General features: G+C 33.9%; 1 protein-coding gene across 6 annotated transcripts in view; it reads left to right on the top strand.

The window, feature by feature from the left end:
* LOC115208767 (far upstream element-binding protein 1) overlaps positions 1-27162 on the top strand; it is a 70366-nt gene that overhangs the window by 40420 nt on the left and 2784 nt on the right. For 3 of the 6 annotated variants that reach the window (XM_036500619.1, XM_029777088.2, XM_029777086.2), the window contains 13 exons: positions 4112-4183; positions 12352-12409; positions 13770-13938; positions 16586-16684; positions 16806-16856; positions 17246-17347; positions 19562-19664; positions 20148-20248; positions 22066-22270; positions 22365-22522; positions 22617-22801; positions 22902-23002; positions 24524-24826. In XM_036500619.1, the coding sequence (XP_036356512.1) occupies positions 4112-4183; positions 12352-12409; positions 13770-13938; positions 16586-16684; positions 16806-16856; positions 17246-17347; positions 19562-19664; positions 20148-20248; positions 22066-22270; positions 22365-22522; positions 22617-22801; positions 22902-23002; positions 24524-24826 (1707 nt within the window). The remainder of the gene's footprint in view (positions 1-4111; positions 4184-12351; positions 12410-13769; positions 13939-16585; positions 16685-16805; positions 16857-17245; positions 17348-19561; positions 19665-20147; positions 20249-22065; positions 22271-22364; positions 22523-22616; positions 22802-22901; positions 23003-24523; positions 24827-27162) is intronic. The other 3 variants (XM_029777087.2, XM_029777090.2, XM_029777089.2) reach the window with 3 other exon arrangements.

The raw sequence follows: 27162 nt of genomic DNA, 5'->3' as shown, positions 1-27162 counted from the left end.
ATTCTTCACGTTTGAAAATATGTATTGACATGTTTAAATCTCTGTAAATTTTACCTTTTTTTTTTTAAACTTTGGCTAGTTTAGCAGTAAAAATTTTTTAAAATATTTTTTATGTGGTTAATTTTATGAACTCAAAAAAGATCTCATTACACATTGTAAATTTAGTAGCTTTCAACTCATTGAGTTAAAATATTGAATTTTCTTGGATATTCTCAAAACTCGAGCATATTTAATATGAAATTCTATATAAATATTTCTTGATTATGTAAACTGTTTACATAATCTGAAAGCAATATTAAAAATACTACTGAAATTAGTTGATATTTTGTTGAATTCATACTTAGAATAGATTTTTAGACTTTGCTACTAAATGTAGCAAGTGTGATACACGTTGCTTAGATTCAAGCAAAATAAACTTTTTTGTGGAAAGACTGGAAATCTTCATTCTTTTCATGTGTATGTTTTTCATATCAAACACCTGATGTGCATTTTAATATTTTAAAAATTGTACTCAGCTACATCTGTATAACTTCTCTAACCAATTGTGATTAAATGAAATTTAGGATATGGACAAGGCCATTTATTGCAGTATAAAGTACTTGAATTAATGGCAGTGTAGTTGGTGTTACACTGACACACATAATTTCATTTTATTTCACTCCACATTTTCAACATAATTTCTGATACAGAACTTTATGCTAAAGTAAATACTATTTATGAAACCATTGATATAGCCAGTAATAAAAATAATTTACAAGTTAAATTTAAACAACTTTATTTTTTGAAGCAGAACTTTTGTGTCTTTCTATTTAGGCTTTTTGTATTTCATATTTTGAGACTAACTGAAATGATTGTGGGGTTAAGGAAATTTGCCAACAAAATGCAGCTTCATAATAGACAGAAGAAAGTGGCTGTAGCAAAGAAACTCATAATGGGGGTTTTATCAACGAGAATATTTATAGTGGTTTTTCTTTCTCGTGTGTAAAAATGTAAAGTCTAGGTGCATTAGGATGTCAGATGAAACAATGAGGAGAAAGTAGAGGGCTGGGCAGTTATGTCAAGTTAGGATAACTGGTATCATATATATATATATATATATATATTGGCTTATATTTTAGTCATAGGCTTCTTCATGAGAGCTAATGATGTCTTTCCCTCAACATATAGTTATTTCTAATTAGATTTTTGATGTTCACTGCATTAACAATTTTGACAGACTTGAGTCTCTCATGAAGATAGCCCCCCCCCCCTTTTTTGTCATTAAAGTTCTTTGGGACCAATTATTTTGCTAAGCAGTATGTGCAGTTGTAACAGTAGCACCATTGGCATCATAGCTATATCTGATATGCAAGAGAGTGGAGTTTTAGGGGTGTTAGTAATAGTTACGGAAACTTGGGTGGATGATGGTATACAGTTTTGATTTATAGCAGATTATATTTTACAATTCTTATTAGGCACGTGTAAAAAATTTTTTCTTTTATCTTTTTTTTTCCCCACACACACCAGGAGGGGCTGTTAACCTCTACGAAAATGAGTTCTTTATTAGCTGGCTTGGTTTAACCTGCTTGATCTATCTAGGAACTTCTGAATGGGTTTAACTCCTAACTTTGTATGACTACCTCATGGGACTGCACCAGTCAGCCTGTTCTGGAATGTATAATGCTTAATAAACCTTGTTCACACCTTTTGAAGGAAGTGAAGAACTCAAATGGAAGGGAGAAAACTAATTTATTTCTGTAAGAAGAATCATTACAGGATAGTACTTGTACTGCTGTAATTAAAACCACCACAAAATATCAACACTGCTGGTAGTGTGAAGCTATCTTTTATACAAGTGATGATGAAATTAGTTTTGTTGTAAAGATTAGTCAGGTAGTAGGCATTTCCATATGAAGAGGTTTGGTACCAGTTTTGAATGCCTATAGGAAGAAATGAGAATTTCTGAATGTTTGCGACAGTGAACTTTGTTAAAAGCACACAACGACCAAGTGTTGGTATTAAATTAGGCAGTGTGGTTGGTTGTCAACTACAAACTGCAGGAGCAGTCTGCTCTTTTTACAGAAAATACATTTTGCTGTATATAATAAGTAGAAGGGAATAAGGTAGATGTAGTCTGTTGTGTATACAGCATAAATTTCAGAAACAGCACGGTTGAAAATGCAAACTGCTTCACTTTTAATATGCAAGACAAGTGACCATCCTGGAGTAGATATATAATACTAATATGCATCACTAAAGAAATGGCAAAGATATACACAACATACACCAGTGCAAAGTTGTGAATGCTTAACTGATGATTATGGTAATGGATGATAAAGAAATATTAAGCAATTGTAAATTTATATCAAGTTTTATAATTGATTTTCTATATATTGTTCAGTTTATCATAGTTCTTTTTCAGTTTTTGATTTTTCCCTTAATGGTTCTCTATATCATTAACCCACATCTTACATCCTAATCTATTTATTATGCTACCATGAGTATAGAAATTACTGTATTTGCTCTTGGATCAGTGTTTCTGTAGCTGAGGACTACTTAATCTTCTTTTAATGACTACCAGAAAACAATATATTGTGTTTGCTATGCCTTTTCTTAGCATTTGTCATCATTGGAAAGATGTGTATTTACATTTTGAAAATATACATTTCTCAATTTACAAAATCGTTTGTGGTTAACTCCAGTTTCATTTTAAAGCAAGTGTAGCGTGCTCTTAAATTTGATGCATGCCTCTACATTTGTTCATAGTTTGTTATATAGTTATTGACTAATAGTAGCATTTAAGATTGGGGTGGGGTGAAACAAATCTGATTTTTGTAAAAGTATTCCTTCATACAGAAAAGATGAGAGGGCTATGTTGTCATATAAACAATTTGATGAGTGAGTTGAGTTGCATAACATTTTAGTTGTATGGCCAACATTATTTTATTCGAATTGAACAATGTTATCAATGTTGCTAGTATCTATTTGCAGGTGAAAGTTTTTTTATTAAATTCTTGATGTTTGTTTTTATCAGTTACATTTGTATATCTATTTGCTACTGTCTATTGATGAAGTCATAAATTTCAATGTGGCTGTGAACGTCCTTAGATAATGAAACTTCTTACAAATTTCTGACATGCAGCCAAACCTCATAAATTGCTTGTCTTTTGTAGGCTGGTTAATTAATTACACCAGATTTATAGTTTATTGAGATGTGTAAATTAAACATGCTGAAGAGTTTATTTTAACTTTCATCAGCTGATATTTAATTGCTTTATATAAATTTTAAAATTGGTTCATTGTTACATTTGGAATACATTTATAGTTTCTTTATTGCTATCATGTTAGTACCCGAAATTTTAAAAGAACAAATGGAAAATATTTTCTCTACTTAGAATTGGGAAGCATTGATACAATATGGAATCCTTCGTGTCTAATTAAATCAGCATACAATATTTTCAGAGACCATCACAATTTTTTTTCCACTTACTAGAAAAGATTTGGTGTTTAAATAAAGGCATATATTTTTGTATTTTTAGCTAATCATTTAGATAAGGGAATGCTTTTTTTTATATATATATATATATTTTTTTTTCCCATCTGTTTAATTCATTTTAATCAATTCTATATTCATTCCACTGTAAGTTCCAAATGAATAATGTTTAAGTATATATATAATATATATCATATATATTTTAATATTATTCTCTTCCCGTACAGTTTTCATATCTGCGTTGTTTTGTTTTGTTCTCCTGTCTTTTGTTTTCAATTATGGAGTTCTATTTCTATCAAGCTTTCTATTCTGCTTAACTAAAATTATTTTTCCTATTCATATCTTTGTTTCTGAAATTACTTTTAGTGTGAAAGGATTTGAGGTTTTTAAGTCGACTTTTTATTTCACCAGGCTATTTCCTTTTAAAAATAAAGTGTCTATTTTTATCTTGCGGTATATAACTTTCTTTACTTTATATGGTCATTTACCAAAATTTATTTTACTCCAGCACATCCTTAATTGATTACTATCTTTCTAGTAGTTTAATAAAATAATTCTTTTGTATAGTTGTTTTTACACTTAGAAATTAATAGAGAAAGGTAGAATTATTCTTAAAACCATTCCATGTCCTTTTTTTAGTTATAGGAAAAGGTGGTGAACAGATATCAAGGTTACAAGCAGAAACGAGTTGTAAAATTCAAATAGCACCAGGTAGGTTTGTTTTTTAGCTCCTGACCATATCAGTTACCCTAAAGCATCCTACAGGAAGGCATTAACCCTTATCCTGCTGATTTTCAAACTAGTTTGTTTCTAGTGGAATTAACAACCATTGTTAGCTCCTGATAGTGTAAACAAGTAGTTTGGAATCTTTATCAAAATTTGTTGGATTTTAAGTATAATTAATGGGCTTTTTTTTTCCTTTTTGTTCTGGTGTAATAATAAAGTTCAGAATAATTGAATTATTGGTCAGCTTGGATTTCAAGATATCACCCTCTAAATTAAGAAGTTAGTTTACGTGACAAAAATTTGTTTTTCAATTTGAGAATGTTTTTTGAATGTTAAAATATTTTCATATTTAAAAAAAAAATCAATATATATATATATGTATGTATGTATATATATATATACACTTTGTTTTTGTTAATACTTTTATATATCTGTAAATCTCTCTGCAGGATAAGGGTTATATTGGTATATTTAATAAATGGGCTAATATTGATATGGAAAACTGCTTGTCACTAATGACCTTTGACCACAAAATAGATTTCCACTGAAATTGATATTTTGATATAGACTTAGTCACTATGCAATATGGTTGGGGATGCCTTCCTTTTGATAAATGGTAGAAATATGAAATCCTTTTAGATTAGGTGAACATTGAAAGAAAGGTGAAACAAAAATTATACATTGATATTTTGTTAAAGATTACAGGTTAAATTGTAAGCATAAGATTAATTACACGTTCTGATTTGTTATAAGTGTGCTTCTAAGTGACCTATTTGCATAAAATTCTACTGTAAATTCCCCTCACCTTTCTATCAATGACTGTGTGTGGTAAAACTTATTTAATAGCAGTTAATTTGGTTTAATTTAAATACAATATAGAGCAACAATAAAGACACTTACTAATTGGTTTGACATAACTGTCATAAATTATAATTAAGAAAATTTCAGAAATTGATTCCCTTCCTCCATTTGTTTCTTTTATTACAAAACTATTAGTTTTAAAATTGCCTCCTTAATTGATCAATCATTAAAACTGCATTTAAAAGAAGTATCTTAAAAAATTTAACGTTTTCATTCACAAATTTTCTTTGTAAATATTTAAGTAAATTTCTGTATATTTTTAAAGTAATGGATATTGTAGTTAGAGCATTATTTTTTTTTTTTTTCACTGTTTTCCTTTTTTTCGTTTTTGTACTTATTGGTATCAACTGTCTCTGGCAAAAATTCTTGATAATTCTAACAAAAATCTTAAATCTTACATTTTGTTTTGAAATATGCTGCTCTAACAGTAGAATTGATTACCATCAGTTTTACTCCCTAGTTATGGTGTTTAATACGTTTCTAGTATATTATAAACAGTTTTTATATTTTTTTTATTGATTTTTAACAACTGAACACAAGCCACTTAAAGTCATATGATGATAATTTAAATCATAATACATAATTTGCTAATGATTCTGAAAAGCTGGTATTTAGAAGGTATAGTTAATTGTTAGATACAGAATTTTAAAGACCTACAAAAGGAATTGAAGCATTTATGATTAAGAAATTAGATATTAGAAATGTTGGATAGTTTGAATGCTGTAATCACTGGCTTTGGTCGTGCACAATATTTACAAGTTTTATTGGGACTGTTTCATCATCTCTAAAAAATAGAATGTTTTCTCATTTGTCTGAGTTTTTATTTCTTTGCTGTTGGCTCTAACCTTATATGCCATGGTTCCTCTTTTCACAGTTTTAATAATTGTAAAAAGGAAATTTATATTATAACCTGAATTGTAATTTCCATAAAATGAATGTTTGCCTATGGTTAAATGCTGTTTTTTTTTTGTTTTTTTTTTTTCTTTCTTTCTTAAAATAAGGCAGTTTTCTGGATTGTGTCAGATTCGGGCTACCCATCATTGTCAGTTTCAGTAAAATATGATCATGCTAACCTTCACTGAATTTTAAAATATATGTGAAGTTTAAAATATCTTCAACTCTCAATAGATTTGTTTTCCAGGCATTTAGTTTGGTATAAATGTAGTTGAATTACTTTTCATTGCTATAATTGCAAGAATCTTTTTCTCGTAGCTATATAAATGCAACATCTTTTCCTCATCACTATTAATGCAGCATCCTTGTTTGTATTATATGTACTGAATGCACTTGAATATAGATGTTAAATTCTTTTTCTATTGATATCTTTCTTTCTTTTTTTTTAAAATCTATCCAACTGTGTGGGTTCCAGATTTGTTCCTGAAAAATTGCTTACATTATGTGGAACTGGTTTATATATTTATGGTGCATTGTTTTCATTATTTCCTTACTTTTTCCCCAATATTACTTACAATGGAAATATTTCGGAAATATTTGTCAGCAATGGTAGAATTTTCAAATGGTTTGTTTGGGTGAACAGTCAGTCATTGTTGGAATTGGATGGTTTCAGAACACACACACACACACATAACAAATTGTACTGGCTTAACAATGAAAACATTGATAATAGCAAAACAGTTTTGAATTGCTTAGACATTTACACATTAGCAAAATAAATCTACTAATAAAGTGTGCATAAAGAATTTGCTATTCTTTGTAAGTCCTCACTGTAGCACAATGCATCTGGTTGCAAGAAGCCAAAAGTGGTTGGGCTACAAAATATAAAAATTACCATTTGAAAAAAAAAATTTCTACTGCAAAAATGTATTGGATGAAGGCATATTTTTTGGAAGTTTGTGCACCTGTCTTTTATTTTCTAAAATTTTGCAATAAAAAAAAGCGTGGGATTCTGACACTCACCACCAATCTTCATTACTATGCTTTAGTCTCTTCACTTCTCATTATCCTTTCTTTAGACTTAGGTTACTCTCCTCCACTTACCATTTTTTACATCATACCATCTACCCACCCCAGCATTTAGCTGCCTATCACCATCTTTCTTCCATTGTTCACTCTCCTACCATCCTAAAGTTTTTGAATTGTTGCATTTATACTCTTTCCTCTATTCATCTTCTGCTTTGCGTGAATGGAGGCTTTGGTCTTCTGAAGTACACTTTGTGAAGTGGTTAATAAATGAAAGAACAATGTAAAGAAAACACCAGTCTAATGCACTGAGTACACACTGTAAAGTAGTCAGTATTAGCGCATCCAACCATTGAAACAATGCCAGAGGAATTGTGTAAGAGACTTGGGGAAAAGTAACCCTTAAAAGGAACTTATTCAGGCTGTAATGATGCATTCCAAGTCATGCTCATGTGGAAATTTTATGTATCATAGCTATTTTATTAAAACTTTGGTTAATAATATTTGCATCTACAACACAATGCAAAAGTAATAAATCTTTGCCAGGAATACTGACCATATCAGTCAAGGTCATACTACTGTTATTGTGTTCACTCCAAGCAATGTACGTAATGCTACTTTCTTCTGTCTGCTTTGTTGAATAAATAAAACAGTGCTACTTTGGCATGTGATTGATCTACAACTGAAAGGGTGATTACTTCTGGTTACTTTTTAGTTTACCTTTCAATTTCTAAAGGAAAAACTGGGAAATTTTGCCCCCTTTCTCTCTTCAAAGCTTCATTCATTTCTCCACCACAATGATGACATGGTGCAATATTTTCTTCATCTAAAAGGCCATTTTTCATAAAAATGCAACTGCCTTCATCTTATTGCTGTAGGTTCCATTTGTGTGATTAGCAGGAGAAGAACCGTTTACATATAAGACTAAAACATTTGCTCCAAACTATCACTCATGTAAATATGCAAAAATATGTGACATAGTAGGAATAAAGATAAATTAATCTGAAAATGTAAGTAGATGATGCATTAGTTCAGGCAAAAATACAGCCTGAATTGCTTTCAGAAAAATCACTTCTTCCTATAAACTGGATGGCTCTTACTCAGCACAGCATCTGCTGAAACACCATCAGCCATCTCTTGGGTGCTACTTTGCAAATCCTCTTCAGCTCTCGATTTGCAGCCAATATTTTTTTTTTTTTTTTTTGTCACTTACCAAAAAGATCTACCCATTTCAATGAATGCACCTTTTACTTTACTTCTGTATGTAGTACACTCGTGGAGGAAGATTGTACACTAGGTAAAGCTAAAAACCATCCCTTTCCACTACATGAGCTGTGCTGCTACACGCATTCACATAATATTGTCAAGGCCACTGACCCTGACAATATTATTTCCATCTTTCTGCTCCATACCTAACCTTCAACCTCACCAAACTCTTCAATTTGTTGCTCACTCTACAGGGATATATCTGAGTGTTTAGAAATAACGCAATCCCTTTCCCAAAAAGGGCAAACCCTCTGGTGTTCCAAGCTATCACCCTATTTCACTGCCAATTTTTTCAATGACTCATAAAAATGTGAGTGGGTTGGTTGCTCCTGTCCCTAAAAATATCAGTGGTGCTGCTGATGCTTGTAAACAAGGCAGGGAAATACAGAATAGATTAAATGTTCTTTGAAGAAATTGTTGTGGAAAATCGAGGGTAAATTGACATCCACTTCTATTTGCAGCCATCATGTTAAGACAATAGCATTAATGAACAAACTTCAGGATTTTTCTTTCATGTCAAGGCTGTACATGTTGGCAATTTTCTTCAACATCTCTCCCTCCTTAATGACATAGTATGGCTTTTGTAAAGCAAGTTATAACCAATGCACTCTCACTCAAGAAATTGTTGAATACTGATACTGCCCTCAAAATTACCAAAGCTCTTAGCTTTGATCTGCCCTTCTGTGGAATTCAGCTGAAGGAAGTTTTACAACACAGTTGTACTCAGTTCCATCTACCTCCTGTCTTGTGACTCAATGGCTTCTTACCATTGCACTTCAATAGAACTCTGATATACTTCAAGGATTGATTATTACTTTCCATAGCACTCACTCATTCACAGAAGATAGCATCTTTCACTCCTCACTAACCCTCTACACCTAGGCAGCATCCACATGCAACCCAAATCTGCCAAATCTGCATTTACTCAATGAATAGATCTCATCTCTTCTGTTGTGGCCTTATGCTAGTTTTGTGTTGACAGTGAAGGGTCACAATCACTACACACGCCAAAAAAGCACTAACTCCATGTGTGCTCACACATATAACAAGAACCCTTAAAGTAGCTTAAATGCTAGACTTTATCACAGCTGAGGATTTCTTTTGAAGAATACTCACCCTCAATATAGCAAAGACTTCACTCACTTGCTCTTGAGATCTAGAAAATATTTGACCCCATTATGACTACCAGCCCCTTACAAAGTTCAGTTGAGATCCCAGAATAGTGCTACTGTTACACATCCTAGACTGCATCCAAAGAATGGCTACTATCGTTGCTCATGTGCTGCTAACTTCACTTGGGCACATCCAATATATTTGTCTACCTATCCTCTTATTACCCATACTGTCTATCTATCCTTTTACCATTATCCATACTGTCCACACTCCCAATCCCAAGTCATCAATCTTCTGCATTCCCACTCTGCATATGATTTTCTTGTCATCATTAATTTAAAGGAGTTCAGGCAGAACAATAACACAGTTCTCACAAAGGATATGGTCATACCCCATCTCTCAAAATACACTCGAACACTGTCTCAAATAGAATAATGAAAAAAAAAATACTTGAAAGAAAAAAGAACAGTTTTTCAGTGGGTTTTAAACAAAGATGTTGTTCAGCTGCAGGTTAGGCCTGATCAAAAGTGTTCTAGACATTGGTTTATCTATTTCCATTGTTCAGGGAACTTGGGACATCCTGTAATATGTTCCTTTCTTTAACAGAAGTATGTGTTATGAAGGGATTTGGCTGTTGTATCCAGCATGTTTTGTGACCATATACAAAATTCTAATTACCTCATAAGCAATGATGTGTGTATAATTAGGTTGCTCATGTTTGAAAATCCAGGCTTAACTTTCAGCATGAGCTGGTGGCATCTTTAGAGCTAGTTCTATGGATGGGTATTAATATAGGCATTATGAAAATTCTCTCCACTTACTATAATATACACACATTCATGCCATGCCCATTCATTACCTTGTTCCCAATATGGAATGAACACACTTACACTATTATCTCTATAAAAGGAAAAGTATTTAATCCTTAAAATTATTTCCTTGTGTAACTTAATCACTTTGGTTAAGATACTTTGTAATTTTGCATTCAACCAGATCATTATATGCTGACTACAACTCACACTGCATAAAGTACTGTTTGATATGAAATTTAATACTTGATTTATGGTCTAGGAAATGTAGATTTTTGTTCTTCAACTGTTGATGAATAATGACTTTTTTTCAAGTAAAGGCTTTGAATTTCAAACTAATTTTATATATTGTTTTCTAAATGTAATAGATATATTTTGGAATCTTGCTTGTATTGCATGTTAAAATATATTAATGGGTTTGCAATTCAATTAAAGGATCTGTTTTAATCTTCGTTGGTAAATTTCTTCATGTTTCTTAATATGTAACTAGGTTTGCATGGGTCTACACTTGCTTTGTGTGCCTAATGGGGTTCAGTTATGATAGTAATATCTTGTTACTCAGCATTCCAAATAGATTTTGAAGGGTTTTGTTCCTAATCTTACTTTGTTTTTAATGTTTCTAAATATAAATTTAGATTAATACCGTAGCAAAATTCAGTCTTCATTTTGAGTGCAAGTCGATTGAGTTACAGGTGTGCAGAGCATTTCAGAGAAACCATGAATACTTTTGCAAATTAAAGTAACAAACTTCTGCAACTAGCTATTGGCTTAGGGTTTACAATGTTATGCTTCAGTATTAAATTTTGACGGGATTTTTATATTTTATATTTAATATAGATGAGTTAACAATCAACGATTCCTCTACATGCAACTGAAATGTGTGTAGGTAAGCCATCAGCAGTTCAGGCCAAAATCTTTGGTGCAAATTGGGGGTTGAATACACTTAGTTTTGGATATATAGGGTAGGCAGAACCAATTGCTTTCTCTTTTACATGTTCACATCAGAAAATATACGATGAGTGTTTACATGACTGGCACTTCTAATCTGAGATGTTTGAAATATTGAGGTGTGCACAGAAATGAAACATCTTTCTCAGAAGAAAAGATGGATTACAGAATTTTGTTTCCACTATTACCTTAACTGAAATGGCTAGGAAAAAAGTCAGAGGGTTGGTTGTCCCTATCCCTAAAAATATCAGTGGTGCTGCTGATGCTTCTGAACAAGGCAAGGAAATACAGAATAGATTTAGATGTTCTTTGACGAAATTGTTGTGGAAAATCAAACGAGTAAGTTGACAGCCAATTTTATGGTCATCAAATTGCAGCCATCATGTTAATGAACAAACTTCAGGATTTTTCTTCCATGTCAAGGCTGTACGAGTTAGCAGTTTTGTAGTTAGGATTACCAAATCATTTAGCAGTTCATTATTTATTTATTTATAGTTTTGCTTCTGGATTCAAGTTAATTAGTATTTTTATTCTTTTTTATGGATTATGATAATTAGATGATGGTGTGTTTTAATGAATATATATGTGCAATGGTATGCAATTCTCTTTCAGGGCTTGGTTTTTAATACCATTTTACCAAGTATGCTATTCGATGTTTTATATATATTTATATATATATATAATGCAAATATTGTGATGATTATGATGTAGGAATATTTTTTTAAGTTAGTTTACATATTCTTTTAGTGGTAAATGTTATACATGCTTACAATTAATTTTATTGAAAATGGATGAAAATTGTCAACGTTTAACAAAATTTCTTAATTTCCAATTAACAATTCACTTTTAGTGTGAGACTACTCTTAAATTTTCAGTTAGTAGTCAACTAAATTTTGTCAGTAGACCTTGAATAACTTGGAATAATCTTCCTCTTTCGAAAGACAGTTATATGATTGTTTACTTTGAAATTTCAGTATTATCTGACACAAGTTGAAAATAGTAATCCAGCTGAAGCATTTTAAAACATTACAAAAGTTTAAATTATTCTTTGCAAAGAAGAATGTAATTATACATGGAACTGAAAAATATTTTTGCATTTGCTATATTTGTTTGTGAAGTGGCATTTTTCTTTTAAAAAAAAGAAAAATGATCAAAAGGCGGTACTCTGCACCACTCTATCTTAACAAGTCAAGAAAAGTTTGTGTTATTATAAATAGTTATTTCTGTAATTTTCAGATAGTGGAGGCTTGCCAGACAGAGTCTGTTCTTTGACAGGTGCACCAGCTGCAATAAGGTATCTTAATATATTTTATCTTGTATTAATCTACTTCTGCAAAATACACATACATGCTATTGTTTTACATCCAAGGGAGAAGCAAATGTAGGTGGCATGAGGTTGATTCAGAAGAGACGATACATCAGTGAGTTATTTGTTGATAAGATCAGTGCATTCTGCATTAGAAAAGTATTCAATTGCATCTAACATGTGAATCTTTTTACAAAATTGCTTACCTGTGGGCTACAACATCCCGGTATCATTTCTTGAACCAATGGCACTGTTATATCATATTTTCAATGTGGGTGTTTAAGGATCACTTCCTCTCTCTCTCATACTATCAAATCAAGCTTCATTTCTTGTGCCATGTATATCAGAGTAGCTATCCTCTTTTGTTCAATTCGTTTGAAAAGACACCAACTGATAAAATAGCTTTTGATGAGTAAGAGAGAATGGTTAGAATGAATTTGTAGTTTATCTATAATTCATGACTGAAACATGTGCAGAAATTATTATTGATGTCATCAGTGTAAGCTTAATTCTGTCACTTACTCTGACATACTTGCTTTTTCTGCTTGTAGTATCCCTACTAAATATATTCCATTCATTTTAACCAGCCAAACTGTTTGACTGGGAAGAGTCTTCATTGTGGCTCTCATCCATCTCCTTTGTACTCTGCACACATGTACATGTCAACATGAATGGTAGCCTTAAAATCCTGTTGCTTTAAGGTAATTTTGGTAGTTGCACTGAATTTGTGATTGTCCTAATAACCAACCTTTGTACACCATTGACTGGGTGCTCAGAGTATCGTGTACTCTGAGTTTGTGTTCAGTTATTCACTTAGAAGGGATCTCAGTTTTACAAGCTGCATGATGGTCTCACTAGTGCCAGTGGCCTGAAAAACACACCCAGTACATTGTCAAATGGTTGGCATTAAGAAGAGCATCCAGCAATAGAAGCTATACTAAAGCAGATACTGGAACACAATATAGTCCTCAGACCAAACTGTCCATCACGATTATTAAAAGGAGTATGACGATGATGATTGCTATTCTAGATGGACTACTTCTCACGTTTGTAAGCTGTACATCTCTGTCGTGTGACATAGGCCAGAAATCTTTTCATATGCTCTTAGGTCCGTTTGTAAAGTATATATTTAGTTAATGTGTAAATGTTATATAAGGAAATAGATACAAAAAGGGAATCACTAAGAATTCAGAAATAGTCTTATACTCTATAATAGTTAGGTGTAGGCCTGATGCAACTATTTGAAATACAGCATACAAAAACAGCTTACTTCAAATGTATTAAAATTTATTCTTATAATTAATAGTTTAATGCATATGTAATCACCTTATTTTGTTCTTCTATTTAGTGCCTGTAAACAGCAAATGCAAAAAATAGTTGACAAAGCACAGAGTGCAACACTGCCTTTAGATCAGACTACTGTCCCTGAAGGTCAAAATGTTATTGAAATGCTGATTCCAGGCAATAAAGTTGGCTTAATCATTGGCAAAGGTGGTGAAACAATACGCCAATTACAAGTAAGTAATTTATTTTAAAAAAATTATTGCATAAATGATATCAACTGGGTTATTGTTGATTTTGATTACTAGTTAAGTAGATTTATAAAAAAAAATTCTACTTTACTGCTGATGTGCATACCTACAAACGGAATGTCAAATCCAATTTTCATTTTTAGTTGGAACCTTTCTACATTTTATTAATCTAGATGTCTAAGAATTATGGCATTTGTAGAGTATGCATTGATGATGTATAGTATATTCTTAAGTAACCTTTTCGTTACTATATTTCTAACCAAAATACACTCCTTATGTATTTCAATTTAATTTTAAAATATCCAGCATTTTAGACTGGTTTCATAAATCAAGGGGTTCTTATTTATCAACATGACTGTGGTAAGAAGCTTTCTCCCCGAACTTGACTCCGTGTTCAGTCCCACTGCATGGCACCTTGAGCAAGTTTCTTCAACTACAGCCGACTAAAACATTAAGCAGATTTGGTAGATGGAAACTGAAAGAAGCCTGTCGTATATGTATATATCTGTGTGTCTTTGTCCCCCATCACCTCTTGAAAACCGGTGTTAGTTTACATCCCCATAACGTAGCAGTTCGGCAAGAGACTGATAGGATAAGTACCAGGCTTAGATAAGAGTTATTGTTGATTTGTTTGACTAAAGCCCTCATAGGCAGTGCAGTCAAATGAGTGAAACCAGTAAAAGACAAAGATATTGTGATTTTTGGAACTCAATTTAACAAAAGGTTCTTAGCTTATTCTGTTGCACAATTTTTGTTTTAAAGCAGATCTAATTATAATAGGAAAAAAAAAAATTTTGTTTATACGTCAGCATAGACAATGAATTATTTAATATTCACTGGGTATACAACCAAATTGTTTTGTGCAAATTACTTGATAATGTATCAGATGAACTTAATGTATAGAAGATGTGTTCCAAAGAAAAATATTGGAACTTGTCTTTGAAGAAAACTAGGAAATGAAATAAACCTACATCCACCCATGCAGGTCCTTCAGGAGGATGTTGAAGAGCTGCAGACCTCTGAAGCCCAGGCTATTGCAGTATCTTGTCCTACATCTCGATGGCAAATTTTGAGTCCTTAGCACTATACAGTGGCACCCAGTTCTAGTATTTATGTAACTCTCAATGCCAAAGTCTGGGACAAGTCCTTCTAGGATCTTCCAGATGTATATTATGGCATATCTTTCTCGCCAAAGCTCTAAGGAATAGTCTTAATCTCTTTAGTCTTTCCCAATATGCTACATAGAGGCTATCTTCTTCGTTGGCCTCATTCTGAGATTAATTTGACATTGGTTGGTGACCGTAGCTGAGAGCAATAGTCAAAGTGGCTTAGGACAAATGTCTTCCAGAGGACCATCATGGTTTCCTGGTCTCTTGTTCTAAAAGTTCTAAGAAACCATCAGGTCAGCCACCTGCATTTCATTGCCAATTTTGCAACATGCATATGAAAGGATGCATTATTACTCATGTAAATAAATGCCCAGCTCTCAACTGACTGTGCCTCTGGGATTGCAATCCCCCCAGGTCCCGTGTATTTATTGGGTATTGCATTTAGTTTTGCATGCTGATAGCACAAGGCTTGAAACTTTGCAACATTAAACTGCATGCTATTCTTTTCAGCCCACTTGTATATTTCATCCAGTTCACATTGCAGGTGCATTGTGTCTTCAGGGTTCTGTATTACCTGTGAGACTTTTGTATCATCTGCATAACTTGTGATTGTGGCTCTCTGTATGGCTGAGGGCATGTCAGAGAGGGCTATTATGAATAGTAGTGGTCCCAAAACAGTGCCTTGTGGAACACCACTCACTATTTGTGTGTCATTGGAGATGGCCTTATTGGCTACTTACTACCACTTGACTTCTATCCTTCAGAAAGTCGTGAAGTCATTCTCCCAATTTTCCAACTACACCGAGATCACCCAGTTTGTGGCATATAATTCCATGATCAACTTTATCAAAGGCCTTTGCAAAGTCAGGATATATACACACAAACACAGACAAAATTTCTAAAAGTGCTCAGATCTCTAACTTTGCAAGTATGTAGGAAAAGCTCAAACTTTCTTTCCCTCTTTGTTTTATTTTCTACATAACTTCATTTCTGCAGCAGTCACTTCAATGGAAAAAATAAATTTAAAAATTTAATGGTTTTGTTTCCTTGGAAAGACAGTCACTAGGTCTAATATCTTCCTAAAAATAACTAAATTTTTATTATGTGCAGGTATAAATTTCTGGTTTTTATATATATATACACACCACTATACTCCGAAAAAAATACTTTGAATTGAAACTCAACTGCTTGACAACAAATCTGGTATGCACTTTGCATCTGTAGTGAAACACTTGGGGAAATCAATGTGGTGGGGGGGGGATCTCCAAGAATTCGTAACTTTCACAAATATACTAAAGAGATTTGCACTGAAATAAATGACTAGGCTATTTTGGTTGGCCATTTTCAAGCAGGTTACCCAGCATCTCCAACCAGGTTGGTAATACAAGGGTTAAAGCTTGTCAGTTTTATTAACAGGTTAGTGAAATGAAAACATTTCGCATAAATATGCAAAATATATAAATTCATATTTTAATTTCGAAATTTTAATAGTTGATAATATTTCTCGGAATTTCCTGTTACAGGACCAGGCTAATGTGAAAATGGTGATGATTCAGGACAGTAGTCTACCCAGTGCACACGACAAGCCATTACGTATCACTGGAGAGCCTTCAAGGTGTGGGGTAAGTTGTCTGAATTGCATTTAATTGCATTAATTCAGTTGTCTGAATTGCATTTATAAAGAAAGATGATGTTGACTTTACTTTTGGTTGTATTTTTAACTTTGATTTTTGTATATTTTAGAGAGCCAGGGATATGGTTATGCAATTGTTGGCAGACAAAGATGGTACAATGGTAAGTTATAAATTTTATTTCATATTTGACTTGAACTCACTTTTACAGTGATCATTCTTAAATATCAATTACATCTTAACTGTATGTTTTTTGTCTAAAATAATATAAATATATTTTGTTATATTATTGTTATGATGATTATACACATGTAATGGTTGAGAGATATGTTATATCAACCAAACTTCAAGTGAAATAACTTATAATGGCAGTTACTTGCTAGATCAGTTTTTATAAGAACCTCTACTTACAAGTGCATGATTGTTTTATAATCAAGTGCATAAATAATGTTGATGAGGTTAAGTGAACAGGTTGATAAAAGATTTTCAATAAAAATTTGCCTCATGTAGTAAATAAATTTTTACAAAATGTTATTTCTATTTTCATTGTAGACAAATGAATATGGTTCTGCTGTTGGCAATAATAATGGTGGGGGTGGCGGCGGTGGTGGAGGTGGTGTTAGAGCAGCTGCTTCAGGTGGCAGTGGAATGGACGTAAGTAGTTTTGCAATCACTCAAATTTCTATTTTCTTGTTTAAAACTCTGCAAGCAATAAATATGATGCAGATGATTAGTATGTCAAAAATAAAGTAAATTAAAATCTTCATAAGCATCTTAGACATGTTTAATGTAGTGAAGTTGAAAATTCTTATTTTACTCCCGCTCTTCTCTGCTAACAGTTGGTTGGGTGGACCTCACAGTGTATTGCCACTTTTCCTAGTCCTTTAACATCTTAGTTACTGTGTGCAACCACCCCCCTTCATTGCTTTTAGTCTAATGATACCTTTCTATTCTTTCGTTTTTATTTGGAATTACTTCCTTCCTAGGTAAGCTGCTTGTACAGCAGGAAGATGCACAATTTCCATTAGAAAAAGTATTCAAATTGATGCTTCTATCTCTTCCATTGTATGGTTTTCTATAATTAAATCACATATAATACCTAAATTACCAATTGGGAATTTCAGCCCGTTATACATTTCTTGGCCATACCTTGATGATTTCTCAAATATCTGCACTGTATTGGATATTTGGTTGACTGTGTTCAGTGAAAACCACAGTGTGTCAGCTAGCTTGGACTTGACAATAGCCCTACATCTCTTTGCCATACACCCAATATAGACTTTACCACAGTGGCTTAAGAAGTAGATTTCTCTATGATTATAGCAATCTCATTTTCATTTTTGAGAATTGGAATTATCATTCCCAATTTCCACTACTTAGGTGTCTTTCCTGAGATCCAGGCCACCTGGTACATGCAAGTCAGGCAGAAAATAGTTTCACTATTAAAACTGAAAATATTATCTCGCATTACAATAGAGATATTATTTCACTTTTGACATGTAATAGTGTAAGAGATGAGAGATTGTTCCGGCTCGCATTAGGCAAGAAGTTGAACATTTTTGGGGGCCATGATACTGCTTGGACCCTAAGTAAGGCATGTGTAAAATTGAATGGGTAGTTCTCAAGTTATATAGTGATGCACACATACAGACATATTCTCAGTTATATATGTATGTGTGTGTGTATATATATATATATATGGCCGTTTGCCAGCCACGTTTGGCACGTAAAAAGCACCCACTACACTCACGGAGTGGTTGGTTTTAGGAAGGACATCCAGCTGTAGAGACACTGCCAGATCAGACTGGGCCTGGTGCGGCCTTCTGGCTTCCCAGACCCCAGTTTAACCGTCCAACCCATGCCAGCATGGAAAGCGGACGTTAAACGATGATGATGATGATATATATACACACACACACACACATACATAAAAATTGTCACACCAAGTGAAGTCGTCGTTGCTGGTGTCATATGCACCCATTACACTCTTGAAGTGGCTGGCGTTAGGACAGGTATCCAGCCGTAAAAACCTTGCCAAATCAAATCAGAACCTGATGTAGCTCTCCAGTTTACCAGATCCAGCATGGAAAGTGAATGTTAAATAATAACATCCATGCACACGCAACATTACTTTGGACTATCTTTTCAACTCCTCTGTTTATTAGGCTTTTTTGTCCTGAATGGGAATGAAAGTAATTATGTATAAATTCTTTCTGCACATTGTTTAAATTATTATGAGGTAAAGTATTGGGGTTTTTTATTATTTTACTAAGAGTTCATTAACCCCACATGCATTTTAGTAGTGCCAATCGAATCAATATTTCCATAATATATTTCACGGGTTTACATGTAAAATATATGTAAGATATTGTAGAGATGTGTTGTTAAACTTTTGGTAATTATTTCACTAACAATGAGATAACAATCTCATATTCCATATCAGACTTTCTATATATTTTAGTTTACATTGATCTTCAAATGTTGCAATATGACCAAAATCTTTTAAAAGTTGCTTTTTCAGAATTTCTATTACTACTCACCCAATAAACACCTAGTCTGTTTTAATAGGATTTATTTTATGCCATGTTTTACTATATATGTGACAGAATTTGTGTTAATGTGGGAAGATAATAACAGCACTTTTCTGAAAGTAGTTTTATCAACTTTTACTTGGAGGCGTGGTGGATGTAATAAGTATTAGATTGAAATAAGTATTGGGTTGATATGATTAAATAAACCCTTGACGGTATTGCTTCATTCCAATGGTTGAAGCTAGTAAATGGAAGATTAGGGGTTTGGATGAATCTGTTAGTAAAATGTTTAATCAATCTGCTGATTTTTTTTTTCTCTCTCTTTTTTCCTCTCTAGTTTCCTGTTCCAAGACCTGCTGTGGGTATTGTGATAGGAAAGGGTGGGGAGACTATAAAACGTGTACAAAATGAGACTGGTGTGCGATTGCAATTTAAAGCAGGTATGTTTTCACTTTTTTGTGTGTGTGTTAAGTCTAAAAATTGGTTTTCTATATAAATTCATACTTTGGTTATGCATTTTATGGTATTAGGCCAAAGGTGTATGCTCATGACTTTCACGGAGACCTATGATATCTTAATAGTTGATGGTCAATGGGTGGGCCTGGTTAGAGATGGTAATTGTGTAATGTAGTCCCTCCCTCCCCTTGTTTTAGTTGGTTATGTAACTATTAAAAGGTGGAATAGTTGTGTCCATTGAAAGTTGCTGAATGCTTATTTTTCTGTAGAAAAACATCTGGCTAGTTCTCATTTTAACTTGTAGACATTACAGTACAAATCTTATAAATAGAACGTATGTCATTTTACTCTGTATCCAAAAGTACTGTTAAAACTGAATATTATGCTTACTTTGAATACACTCGCATAGTTCTCTGAAAGCAATAGATAATAACCTTATTGTATAAACATTTTTTAAATTTCTGTAGATGATGGTGCATCTCCTGAGAGGTTACTGACTATAATGGGTCCTCCGGATAAAGTTCAACAGGCTGCAAGTATGATCAGTGAAATACTAGGAAATGCAAATGTAAGGCTTAAAATGATTTTAAAAATTTTATCCCATTGGTAATGTGTATTTCAAAAAAGAGTTGTCACTTAAAGTTTTAAGGAAATTTGTTACCTCCAGAACCCCCCCTCAAACTGGAGTAAATTTTTTCTTGAAGGATTCCCACACTTTACATTTGTAAGGCTTCTTGATCTTGTACATAGTACTTTACACAAAGTAAATTATTGAAAGGTTTCCGGCCACAGGAGCCACACCAGATGAGACACTGGAGTACAATACAGTCCTATATGTTAGCATATAACATGAACTTAGATGGTGATTATAGTCTGTTACATGCTGCTTCAAATGACTTAAGTTTGTTAGTCTACTAATCAATATACTCATACTCTAATAGTTTAATTTTCATATTTTCACTAGCCAATCTTTTGTGTTTCAATCACTAGACTGTGGCCATGCCAGGCCACTGCCTTAAAGGGTTTAGTCAAGCATCAACCCAAATACTTATTTAAGTCTGGTACTTATTCTATCAGTCTCTTTTGTCAAACAAAGCTATAACCCAACACCAGCTGTCAAGTAGTGATCACACACATATGTACGTATAGGCACAAGTGTGGGGCTATGGTTAAAAAGCTTGTTTCTCTTGGGCAAGCATCTTCTATTGTCCAGATCAGGGTGTTGTGAGTAGATTTGGTAAATGGAACCTGAAAGAAACCCGTTTGTGTTCCTTTGTCATGGTATCGTATGTAAATAAGCATCACTGTTGGAGAAGTGTTGTTTATTGTCGGTCTTCCATGAAAAACGTGTCCGACTGTGTGGAGTATTACCTGGTAGCAGGTGAGGGTTGGCATCAAGAAGTAGCAAATCTGCCTCAACAAATTCCATGCAAGCAGGGAAATGTAGACATTAAATGATATATAGTGGAACATTTGTAAACCAAAACTGTTTATTCCATTGGAAATTCAAGCAGGGTTTTGTACTTAGTTAAAGCAAGACAGCAAATGATACTCCCAGCTTGTCACCAACCATTGTTCCTGGTTTGCATTAACTCTATCACCTGAGAAAAAATTGTTCATAAACTAAGGTTTGTTTGTGTGTGCACACACTAACCTATAGAGGTTCCTGACAGTTTTTGTCTGCCAGAATCACTCAAAGCGTTAGTTGACTTGGATCTATTGTAGAAGATACTTGTCCAAGATGCCACACAATGAGACTGAACCCCAAACTGCATGGCTGCAAAACAGGTTTCCTAACCACACATCCATGATTAAAAGTTCAGAATGATAATTTTATCTAACTCCTTAATAAGTTTCCAATTAAATTGTTACTGCAATTTCAATGAAAAATATAAGGTAATATTAGATAAAATCTTCTAGAATTTTGAAAGTAATTGAGAATTGTGGCTGATTTTTCTTTATTAATTTTATTTTTTTTGTTACTAAATCTTTTTTTATTAGACTGATGCTTAATATATGGCTTAGTTGATTCTTAAGATTTTTTAATGTTATTTAATTCCCAGTGCGCTATAATGGGGTTTTATATCATGAATTTGGAAGCAGCCTTGAGGGTTGGTGTCAGGTTTGATTGAATTATTTTGTAGTAAATGAGAGGATTGTATATTTTAGCAACATCAAGAAAAATGTTGCTGGCTGGCTTCATTATTTTGTTGGAGACAAATTTGATTCAGTTTGTCTTATAACATTCTGTCCCATTGATTAATTTTATAAATCTAATATTGTTGTGGAATTGATTTTCTATTGCACCATGTTATGTAACATAACTAGCATGAATATAATTGCTTGGTAATTAACTTTTTTTTACTTGATTATTATACTTTTCAGCAACAAGGCGGTATTGGTCGTGGCTTTCCTATGGGCCGAGGTAGAGGTCGTGGTAGAGGTGGTGGCCCTTTTAATAACATGACTGGTCCTCCTGGTCCAAATGGTCCTGGCGGTAGAGGAATGGGACGTGGCTTTGATCCAAATTTTCAAGATGAAACTACTTATGCTGTGCCTGCTGACAAATGTGGTTTAGTAATTGGCAAAGGTAATATCCATTACTAAGATGTGATTAATAAAATCCTTTTTCGATATCTTGTGTAATTCGTTTTCCTAACTAATTTTGTTACACTTGGTTTTAGGTGGAGAAACAATCCGAGAAATTATACGACAGTCTGGTGCTCATGTTGAGCTTCAGCGGCAACCTCCACCAAATCCCAATGAAAAGATCTTTAATGTCAGAGGTAGTCCACAACAAATCCAGCATGCTATACAAATGATATGTGAAAAAGCAGGTTTGGTAAGTTGCAGATATATATATATATGTTGTTTTTTTTTCACTTTGTGATATTAATATTTTAGTTTTTATTTAATTTGTAAAATTTCTCTTTTAGCAACCACCACCACCAGGTCCTAATGGACCAGCTGGACCTGGAGCACCAGGTGCACCTGGAGCTCCTCCAGCACCTGGGAGTGCTGGTCCCCATGGTGCTCCTGGGGCTCCTTCTGGACCTAATGCACCAGGTGTACCTCCAGCTGGGGCAGGGTATGATCAGTATGGACAATATGCTCAACCAAGGTATGTAGTCTTTTTATTTCCATTTGATGTCTTTAAAGACTTCAAGTTTGGGTTATGTGTAAAAATCTATGTTTCTTTTTCCATCCATGTATCATTACAGCCAGCAAGCACCAGCTGGCCAGCAGCCATATGGAGGTCAAGCATGGGGAGCAGCATATCAACAAGGTTATCCACAACAGCAGCAACAACAAGCTGATCCAAGTAAATTTTTTTATTTCACACTTTTACACAGCACCAAGGGCAAAATTAATGTGTAGGCAATGTCATTATTAGCAATTAAAGTTGTAATATTTTGGGGGGGGGGTGGAATTTGGGGTTTTAACAAACATGTACATATTGTGGTTTTTATAGTCAAGGAGTTTATTTCGCAAACATGATTTCTGCTTAGTTCCTATATGACACCTTATGCAAATGACTTCAATTATACTTTGACTGTTATTTTAAGAAAATATATAGATAAAAGAGATAGAGAATGCTAAAGCATGTCATTTGTATGTTGTCGGTGTTCATTCACGCAATTTAAAAGCTTGTGCTGTTTATATCTTGTGAAATAGGGCATACTAGGACTATGACCCGGCGTTACCGGGTCATACTGCTGCTAGTGCATGCATATACAGCTGCGTGCGTGTGCACTTACACGCGAGTACTGTCCAAATTTCCAACCAATCACATACAGCTAGCAGGCATTCAATTGGCGTGTCAAGTTTCAGGCATTTTGATTGGGTTTTGGATAGAAAATTCACAAAAAAGTCACTTCTATTGATTTTTTTTACTGGCTTTGCTGGGTGACTGGGGAAATGTAAAGATGTGCACGACCATCCTTGGATGGTTTTGAATGACCATAGAAAGTGCGAGCCCTCTAACTGAAAAGTTGTGGATTTGTATAAAGGGCACGCACACATTTCCGTTTATATATATATATAGAGAGAGAGATAATAAACTAAACAACAATAAAATAGGTACTAAACTGAAATACTAGTCCTTTTGCATTAGCATTACCATGATAGTATGGGTTGGACAAAATTTGCTGCTGCGTCTGCTGGGGTGCAACTTGTTGCTGAGGCTGTTGCTGTGGTTGAGCTACATACTTGTATGTCATCATCTAACAAAGTAAGTGCGAATGTCAATGTCACACTTTGTCAACTTTCCCCTTAGAGGCTGTTGCCCAACATATAATACCGTTTGGATATTTGTGAGTAAATTACAAACATTCCTGGCTGAATCTGACCGTGCAATCCTGAAATTCTGGATTCCCAAGTTTTCGCAACTGCAATTGCTTTCGGCAACTGAGATTAATTGCGAAACCCCGCTTTTTCTTTTTCTTTTTTCTTTTTTTTTTCCTGCTACAGATATGATCGTCACTGGGGTATGACTCTGGATTAAAAGCTGCTCTATTGGGCGACTTTTAAACTAGTTGTACTGCATTTGTATTAACCTTGGTGGCTGGGTTGTGCCTGTGACCTTCGCATACGCTCACAGACCAGTAAGCTCAGTATGGTTATTGTTCTTCAAATGCCAAGTCAATGGTTATTTAGGAATGGGTATAGGTTATATGAGAAAGGGAGTACAAGTGAGTGGAAGTACCTCAATTAGAATCGTTTGCAAACTAAAATTCTCTGGATTTACATAGGAATTTTTAATTGTTCCCATTGCAAGTCTATTTTTAGATAACTTCTGATTCTCAGGTTGATTCAAGCTTCTTACCTTACATTCAATATATAGTATCTTTTCCAGATAAACAGGCTCAAGATGCTAATGCAGCCGCATGGGCTGCTTATTATGCTCAGTATTATGCACAGTATGGTCAATATGGTCAGTACCAGGCCCAGCAAGGAGGCCAAGGGGCCCCTCAACAGCCAGGCCAACCAACTGGCCCAGGAGCACCCCAACAACCCCAGTTACAGCAGCCACCTCAACAGCAGCCCCAACAACAACAACCCCAACAGCAACAGCCTCAGCAACAAGTTGCACCCCAGCAGACGCAGCAGCAAGCTGCACAACAACCCCAGCAACAGCAGCAGCCTGGTGAGTGATAATTGGAAATATTTTAATGTTTCAGAGTGTTTGTATTCACAATCTGAATATAGAGGTTCATTTTTCAACATGTAATAGATTTAAAATATGTTTCTATTGACCTTCAAACATAAAAACAGTGAAATTAAAAATATAGATATGGTTTATATTTTCAGCATCAACTTAGTTTTGGAAGCTTGGTATTTACCTTTAATATTCATGTATGGGAGGGAAAAATGTCTTTGCAGCTGTGTTGCTAATACCTTTTCTTCTAATCTATATTTTGTCTGACTAATAACTTTTGCTTGTTCATTAGTCAACTCTCAACCAATATTTATGAAGCTGTTCAGCCTTTGATGTCACATTGTGTACTTGCTAAATTGGTAAAGTGATTAGCCTTGTACTGGCTTCTTCTGCTCAATGATGGGTTCTGGTTATGTAACTTTGTTGGCATTAAGGCTTGGTTGATTGTGTTGGACTACTGGATGTTAATAGTAAAGTGGAATTTTGTGTGGCTGTACTACCAACAACATTCTCCAGATTCTCCATACAATGAAGAGCGCTCTTCTAAAGCATATCTCTCACTAACATATGTTCTTAGTCTTAGCTTCAAAGTGCAACATCATAAATATGTGAGTATGAGGTCTACTCTATGCAGATGGATAAGATAAGAGTAATCTTGGTGGTAGCATAACCCAAGCTTTCATACCATTGTGTAGATACTTAGTTGTTCAAGTGAACTTTCTCAAGCTTTAAGCCCAACTGAATTACTATGTTGAATGCTTCGTGAGATCAACAAAGAGATCACATAAAGTGTCTTGCGTTATTCCACATTTGTCATGGACCAAATACCATATTCATGGTGTTTCTCTTCTGGACTCGCATCGAGTTTCAGAACTATCATGATTTTTTTTCTTTCTCAGACTGTTGAGCAACAGTCCTGCAAGAGCAAGTAAAGAAGTTCCTTAATTTTCTGTAGTGATTCTCATCAGCTTTCTTAAATGTGGAGGCAATGATAAAATCCCTCCAGTTCTGTGGGTCATTTCCACCTACTGACGCTAGAGTCAAGGAACTGGTAAGCTCCTCCATTTTCCCATGCTTTTGCTGGGATATCATTTATTCCTGGTTCTTTACTAAGACTAACACCTCTTCTGTACTTGGATCATTTCAGTGTGTTACGTTTTTCCAGAATTTCCCTGTTGGCATACTTTGCATTGAGCATTTCGGTGGAAGTACTCTTCAAAATAGTCGAGTATTTCTCCTTTTTCCAGAACATTGTTGGTTCATTGGCGGTCCATATACAAAATCTGTCTGACGTAGCAATTGTGCATATCATTGAAGTAAACAGCAGTTTGCAACCTGTTGGCTTTGTTTTCCCATCATTCCTACTTGATCTTGTAAAACGTATGATTACAATGTCCTGGTTTCTCTGAGTTTTAGCACAGTTTGAACAAATGTTGGGGGTTTGACTGCATTGCTGTTTGAGTGAGACAAGGGGAATGCATTCTCATAGTGAAACTGGTTTTGGTGTTTCTTTGGGTTTTCATGCATTGTTTGAGCTGTCATATATTGCAGTGCAAAGTGAAGAGTATTTTTTCTCATCCATTCCAAAATAGTCCACATTCTTCTCTGCCAACTTCAGTCTTCTATTAGAGGTTTACTGTTAAAACTACATCATCTATTTTGCCATGCAGTTGTAATGTAGACAAGGTGATAATAGCAGCTTGAACTGCTGTTGCATCAATGTTCCCTTTTTTATTATTTTTCCTTGAAAGTGTTGATAGTGATGAGACTCTGGACATTGAGCCACTCCTGCATTTTGCTTAAAACACACATTAAAATCAGCTTAAAATGTCTTTGGGGTTAGACATTGCAGGAGTATAAATAATGATCATGGTGGTACAGCAACAAATAACAACATACTAATCTTATATATCATGATTATTTCATCAGGACACAGTAAATGTGAAGTGCCATGCAGCTGGTGCTTTTTATCAACGAGCATGGACTATATGGACACTTAAACTAGAAAAAACAAATGTTTTGAAGCATGGGGATGACTGGCAGTATTTGGTTTAAGAAAATTTTAGAAGAAAAAGTCTATGACCTTTTTAAATACAAATATCCCAGGAATAATTAATTCTGTGAAGCAGAAATCATATCATTTAAATCAATTTATGTCAGGCAGTTTTGCTTCAGATGTTTTAATATTTTTATAAATTTACTGTAGTAAAATAATTTTTGCTTGTTTTCTGTTAGGGTGATTGTTTTAATTTTTTTTATTAAGAAAATTATATATTTCTATAGAATAATTATATAAAATTACGCTTTCAAAAAATTTTTTGTAT

This window comes from Octopus sinensis, linkage group LG2, assembly GCF_006345805.1.
Source record: "Octopus sinensis linkage group LG2, ASM634580v1, whole genome shotgun sequence".
In the NCBI taxonomy this organism is placed as follows: Eukaryota; Metazoa; Mollusca; class Cephalopoda; order Octopoda; family Octopodidae; genus Octopus; species Octopus sinensis.
The sequence above is the reverse complement of the archived record's forward strand: the minus strand, read 5'-3'. Positions and strand labels throughout refer to the sequence as shown.